Genomic DNA, 7,673 nt, shown 5'->3' with positions numbered 1-7,673 from the left:
TAGAGGATCAAATTCTCTTCAATTTGATGTATAATTTCACAAGTTTACGCACATCCCCACGACTGTTGCAGCAGCTTCAGTGTTGAGTGTGAGATCTTCAGTTATGCAAAAATAGACCAATTGACAAATAGCCCAGTCAAATAGTCATTATAAAGCGACCCGACCAAACAAAAATCAAGGTAATTGATTTTATTGCTTTAATCTATCCATTTGGGTTCTAGTAAGAGTAATCTATGGTTTCCCACCAAAATTTCTGAAGGCATAACTTTTGGCAACCTAAAAACCAAAATATTTTCGTACTTTTTTCAGTTTTTCCACGATATCTCCGAAACTAATTGTTCTATGAATATTTTTGTTCCATACTTTTTTGAAGAGCATTGAATTCTCTACAATTATATAAAGCGTTCATCTATCTCCTATAGGAAGCGAGTTATGGCTCGTCGAAAATTGGTAACTTTTATCAATTCTGTGAAAAATCACCAAATTCACGTTTTTTAGTCGGATTCACGGCTGAATTAGTCGTCTATAGTATTATCGATCGTGATAATGGTGTTATCATGATGTTTATGAGGTCAGTGATAATTTTCTGGCTCATAATGGTGAAAATAAGAATTAGTTATTTGTCGTAAGGGAGCCAAGTCAGCTTTGTCATTTGGGGTTCCCATAGGTAGATGGCAGAAAAGGGATGTGTGAGGTTAAGATTAATTGGTTAATTAAGATTATTGAGAATAATGAGGTGTGTGTATGGTTGAGATTTGGTCAGATAAGTTAATCTATTCAAATAGATAACATAGTATTCACTTTTTGTGTAGTTGAGAAGTTGATATTGTGGTAATTATTCATATTGAATGAAAAAGACTAAGAAATTGTCAAAAAACCACTGATTGATTGTCAAAAAACCACTCAGTGGTTTTTTGACAATTTCTTAGTCTTTTTCATTCAATAACATAGAATTCATGGTTAGATTCTGGATTGCAATAAAAATGAGTGAAATGAAAGTACTTTTTAAATAAATTACTCAGAAAGTTATATAAACTTCTAGAAGTTATTCAACGAAATGGTGATTAAATGTATTCAAAATCTTCAACAATTTTTATTATGCTATTTCAAGGAATCGTTTGCAATACTATTTATACAAATGTTTATATAAATGAAAAAGTCAAGTTTGAACATGATTATGAATGTTCATTCTTGGGAAAGGTTGTGTAGTGGTTCAGTGGTAGTGACTTGTGGAAGGACGAGCAGAACCTAGATGGAGCCTCTTGAAACCCTTTCGAGCCCCAACGCATATGGACGGGGAATGGTCACGTGACACTTCTCCTCACATAGGAGTCTGCATGAACTACAGCTACTCAGTTTACGAGTTTTCCTTGATTGTAGTGTTTGTTACTGTGACTAATGTGTAAAACAATGAGTGGGATCGACGATACACTGTGTTTTATTTGTCAGACAACTAAAGAAGATGAGTCAAGTCACATTGTGACCCAGAGAGGACTGGAAAGATTGTTAGAATGTATCGTTAAACGTCAAAATCCTCACCATCAACGCTTTCTCAAGAAAAGCGTAGAGGTAAGGATTCACAACTCTTGTCAAAAAAAGTATGTAAATTCAAAACTAATAGCAGCATGCACTCGTCGTGGTGGAGATTCAGCTCAAGCGGGACCGTCCCGTCCATCACGAGGTACTTTCAACTTCAGAGAGCAATGCTTCATGTGTGGGCAAGCGAATCCTGAGTACTTTCAGCAAAAGGAAGGCAAGAAGTCTTTTTCAAAACGAGCTGCTATTCGAAAGGTGACAAAGTTGGAAATGAGAAGCTCTGTTTTGGATGCTGCAAAGAAAAGGGGTGATGAGTGGGCAATGAAATTGATTGAACGTGTCCAGAGTGAAACCGACTTGATAGCTGTAGATGCATGGTATCATAGTGAATGTAACAAAAAACTTTACCTGCCAGTTGGTCTAAGAGGAAGAAGGGCGACCACAATCTCGAGATGTTGATGATGCCATGGACCATATTTTTTCCTATATGGAGACTAATTCTGATGAGTGTCAGTTTTCTTACAAAGAGTTAACTGAACAAATACCCTCCCAATTACAGCAGCCTGATGACCGAACCATCAAAAGCCGTCTTTTTGGTAAGTATGGAGAAGATATCATGTTTGTTGAGCTGCGTTCAAAGAGAACAGTAGTTTGTTTCCGAAACAATGACTATAAAATTCTAAGTGACAAGTGGTATAGTGACAGAGATAAAGATCCTGCAGCAGATCGGCTACGAGTTGTGAAAGCAGCTGGGGATATAATTCTGGAAGACATTAGGTCCCATGCATATGACCTTTCCAAGTACACCCCATCTGACAACTTCTTGTCTGATGTTGATTCAGTTATACCTGAGTCTGTTGAACTTCTATTTGAAACCATTGTTTTGAAACACAAGCGTGGTTCATTGGAAAAATGGAAGAAAAATGTGTGGCTTTTTCACATGCCCTGATTAGTGCAGTCTGACCACGATCATTCATTTCCAGTATCCTTACATCCCTCAGTGCCTACATGTATAGAAGGTTGGGGTCTAGACATATTGCTGATGTGGTTTCAGGTTTGGGCTTTGCAGCATCCTACTCAGATGCCCAACTTGTTGAATTGTCAGCAATTCTGCGCAATTAGGATAAACAACTACAGTTTGAATCAACAGTTCAATTTGTTTTTGACAATGCCGACTTTAATGCAGATACTCTTGATGGATCACATACATTCCATGCAATGGGAGGTGTGATGGTTATAACACCACACAATGCCATGCATCCTGAAGACAGTTTTGAAAAATTGAAAATGTGTCCATCATCAGAATTGGTAAGTCAAGCTGGCCACATAGCTATCCAGACATTTCCAGGAATACAGAAGCGAGGTCTAGCGAAAATTGAGATTGAATGTTTGGGTCAACCAAACAATGATACAAAAATTATTCCCTCTACATCTGACATGCTGTGGTTGTATGGGAAATGGTGAAAAGAAAGAACGTTTCCCGGGTGGAATGATTTTATGGAACATTCAAATTCAAATTCTTTATTCAAAAAAAATAATTATGCAATCAAATGCATTCCAAAAATCAAATACAATATTGTTTCCTAATTTCTAATATGTGTTCCCTATAGGCTACCCTGTGTGGGGACACTTGAATATATATAATAAAATATTATATACAAATTTAAATATTATATCATGAAGAACATAATAATTGAATATGGTATTATATTGAAATAAATCAATATGTCATATTTATAATCATTCTTGCACACATTCATACGCACACACATTCACATATGCGCACACATTCATACGCACACACATTCACACATGCGCACAAACACACACACACACAAACACACACACACACACAAACACACACACCACACACACACACCACACACACACACACACACACACACACTTACACAAAACTTAAAACTATGTACGGAGTGGTTGCTGTTTTTTTTTCATATTAGTTCAATTTTATTCATAGTTAACGTTTCGTTTTTTTCAAAGTGCTGATGTAATTATACCATAAATGAATGCGTTTTGAAGAAAGATACAGTGATTGAATTTGATACTGTCTTACTGTTTACGCATACCGGACGGGATTTGTGAGTTCAATGATCGTTGATTGTTGCAGTGTTCATGTTGTGTAATGTGTAAATTATACTAAATTTAGACCTATATTAATATAGTAAAAAAATCATTCGGGTTGTCTAGTTGTAAAATGAATTTCTTGATTTCTTTTCTAAATAACTGACATGACGTTATTTTCCTTGTTGTTACTGGAAGTGAATTGAATATTTTTATAGCTATGTATTTGAAGTGTCGTCTGGAATGTTCTAATCTTGGTTTTGGGAGGTTAATGTCCTGTGAATTCCTGAGGTTTATTCTTTCTCTCATCTGTTGAATATCGAAATTATTTTCAGCTAAATCCAGCAATGCTTTGAATAGAAAAGAATGTCTCACTGATAATATTGACAGTTCTCTGAAGAGCATCATTGAACTATATTGTTTAGGTTTATTACAAATTATTTTTAATATATGTTTCTGACCAGTAATCACAGGTTTAATATGAACATTGTATGCACTCCCATAGCATATTATTCCATAATTTATTCTAGAACCAATAATTGCATGGTATAATTGTAACAATACTTGTTTTGGACATAACTGTCTGAGGTAATAGAACCTCCTTATGTATACAAATAACTCATTTTTTATCTTCTGTACATGATCTGACCAAGTGAGCCTACTATCCAATATGAGGCCCAGATATTTAACTGTACGTGCTTGTTTTATAGTTTCACAGTTACACAATATATTATTCACCTGTTGCGCACAATCTAATTTATGGAAGTAAATACTAGTTAACTCCTGATCCGTGTTTTGAAGATTAAATTGTATTATATTAGATTTGTCTGTGTTGATAGTTAATTTATTTTCGCAAAACCACCACCTAAGGTGCTTAAGATCCATTTCTAATTTATTTTTAAGTTCTTGATTTGTTTTGGCCGAATAAAATATAACTGTATCGTCTGCAAAAGATGTAATCTTTCCCTGTAAGTCACCATCCGTCAAATCGTTAATAAAGACCAGGAATAAAGTACTTGATAACACTGATCCTTGAGGAATACCTATGGTAATGTCCCCGGGTTCACTCAACGTATCGTTAATTCTGACCCTTTGACTCCTATTAGAAAGGTAGCATCTTAACCAATCATTGGCAATTCCTCTTACTCCTGATAAATCAAGTTTTTTTAGAAGCATGTTTTTATCAATTGCATCATATGCTTTAGATATATCAAGAAACAGAGCTGCACACTTATTATTAACACTAAAACTGTCATTTATTTTTGAAATAAGATTTTTAATTGCCGCTTCTGTACTTCTTCCTTCACGGAAACCATATTGGTTATCACTAAAAAAGTTATTATTTTTATAAAAGTTTTCAAGTCTAATCTTGAATATTTTTTCTAAAATCTTGGAAAAAACCGGTAAAAGTGAAATTGGGCGGAACTGATCTATGTTTTTACAATTTGGCTTTTTAGGAATAGGTATAACTATGCTGTGTTTGAACATGCTTGGGAATTTTCCTTTGGCAATACTTAGGTTAATTAGATCGGTTAATTTGTTCAAATAATTCATGTAAGTTTTTTAATCATGCTTGTGCTTATCCCATCTACACCTGGCGAAGATTTATTTTTCAATTTTCTTATTGTACTTGCTACTTCCTCCGGATTTGTAGGGTGGAGAAAAATTGAATTTGTTGGAGAATTGTATGGAAACCTTATTTTTGATATTCTAGCAGACTCTTCCCTGGTTTGCAATGTGGTTTGTTCTAATTCATCATTCATTTTATTCACAACATTTAGAAAATAAGAATTAAACGAATTGGAAATTTTATTACTATCATGTATGCTATTTCCCTGCTCATCAACAATCAGTTTTAGTGTTTCTTTATTTTTTTTCAATCCTATTAATGCGTCAATTGTTTTCCACGTCTTTCTAATGTTTCCCTGGCTTTCTCTAAACAGTTTTGAATAATATATTGTTTTCTTTCTCTCAGTTCATTACGTAAGTTATTTTTGAATGTATTGTATATTTGTTTCAAGTCGTCATTATTAGGTTGTTCGATAACATTCTTGTATAACTCATTTCTCAAGTTTATTTGCTTGATCAGATAACTATTTATCCATGGCGACCTATATTTCTGTGTCAAGTTATTTTCTAAAAGAAGATTTTCTTGTGAATCTTTGATAGCGCTTTTAAAATGTCAATGAAATTTTCCCATCCCTCATCTCACCCTTCACATCTCACACAAGAGAAAGAGTTTGAAAGATCAAAAATTATATGCCTACCTTTCATTGATGCTCCACCTTCACTCTATGATACCATCTTTACATCGTTGATGTTGGCTGCTGAGAAAGCTCGAAGACATAACCTCAAGTCATGCTTTGTTACATTTGACCAACCTCTCTATTTAAAAGCTAGAGATATAACAGCAACTGGAATTCCTGAACTGAAAAATGTGATTGTAAGGCTGGGGGTTTTCACCTCCTTATGTCTTTCTTGGGGTCCATTGGTTATATCATGGCTGGTAGTGGCTTGAAAGACATGTTTTCCACAATTTATGCAGTGAATAGTGTTGATAAAATCATGACTGGGCATGCTTATTCATGAGCTGTCAGAGCTTACCTGCTCTTTCAGATGGTTTTGGCCAGCCTAGTGTGAGATCTTACCAACTTGACCGAAAATGAACACACTGCAATGAAGAAAATAGAGACCTTAAATTTTCGAGAAACTAATAAGGAAATTGATATTCCAGTTCAGAGTGCAATTACAAGCTTTGGAGAAGCCCTCACTCTACTTGCAAACAAGGGGCCTACTGCCAAGTTGTGGGTCCAGTACTTTGAAATGGTCACACTTGTTAAACAATTCACAGAAGCTGAACGAACAGGCAACTGGGCTCTTCACCTGGAAACTGTCAAGAAAATGGTACCATACTTCCATGCTAGTGGTCACTTTTTGTATGCAAAGAGCAGTCACCTCCACCTACAAGATATGCATAGGCTTGAAGTAACAATGGATCCTTCTGAATATGAAAAGTTCACAACCAAAGTCATTTCACAATTCGGCGAACTGACAAGGATTGGTCAGGGGTTTGGTCAGATATGACCATAGAGCAAACATTGATGAGATCCAAGAAAAGCATTGGTGGACTGACACATGGCAGAGGAATAAGAGAATCTGTTCTAACTAAATGGACTCTGGGGATGACCCATATGCAGAACATATGTGATGAACTTGAGGCATTTGCTGGCGCTTCCTTTGGAACAAGTGAACAGCATGTGGATTCAAGGATCTCACGCATCAACCGAGACACTAAAGATGCAGCCAAGCTTCAAGAGTGGTTATCAACACATCACCCTTTCCCTGAGAACAGCTATGTCATGTCTATCAGCAGTGGCATCATTGAAGGAAGCGAAGTCAATTGCCATATGGCCAGAGAGGTTGGTAGTTTGGGAATCAAGAGAATCATAGGAGATAATTTTGCAGCAGTGAAATTCAGGAGGAAAGATGAAGTTACATCACTGGCGACTGTTGACAATGGTTTGAGATTAGGCAATGTCAAAGTAACCACAGTCAATCCACTCACACTATTCCAAAGAGTATGCTTGTTGAAACAAAGCGATTCTGATATTCAAGATCTGCTGACATATGAACTTGCTCCATACCCCATGTCTTTGTTCACAGAGGAAGGAATAAGAAAAGGAACAAAATCATCTTTCTATTAGGCATTTACATCCATACAACCTCCAAAGCTTGATGAAATCATAATGCATGATAAAATTCAACAGGATACAGGAGAATTAGATACACAGAAACCAGATGCATTCTTTGTCCTTGTTGGGGGATACATTCTTCACAAAGTTGTCTGGCCTAAAAATGTAATTTTCAGTGAAATAGCAGAATCCTATGTGAAATACATCCACAGGAGCTTTGGGTCTAATGTGGCAGTTGTTTTTGATGGCTATCCATTGGAAGGGGAGCCAATGGGCACCAAAAGTGCTGAACGCCTCCGGCGAGCACGGTTGATAGCATCGCCTGAAGTAGCAGTTTCTTTAGATGTAGTGAATAAAATCCCC

The 7,673-nt window shown here is 36.0% G+C and overlaps 1 protein-coding gene across 1 annotated transcript; it reads left to right on the top strand.

The window, feature by feature from the left end:
* Positions 1–6,698: 6,698 nt before the first annotated feature.
* On the top strand, positions 6,699–7,322 carry LOC120351076. Its single transcript, XM_039427034.1, has one exon. It carries the CDS (start codon positions 6,699–6,701, stop codon positions 7,320–7,322), a length of 624 nt encoding a protein of 207 aa, XP_039282968.1.
* Positions 7,323–7,673: the final 351 nt, after the last annotated feature.

The sequence above is a fragment of the Nilaparvata lugens genome, chromosome 4 (assembly GCF_014356525.2).
Source record: "Nilaparvata lugens isolate BPH chromosome 4, ASM1435652v1, whole genome shotgun sequence".
Taxonomy (NCBI): domain Eukaryota; kingdom Metazoa; phylum Arthropoda; class Insecta; order Hemiptera; family Delphacidae; genus Nilaparvata; species Nilaparvata lugens.
Note: the sequence above shows the minus strand (reverse complement) of the source record. Positions and strands in the feature narration are given on the sequence as shown.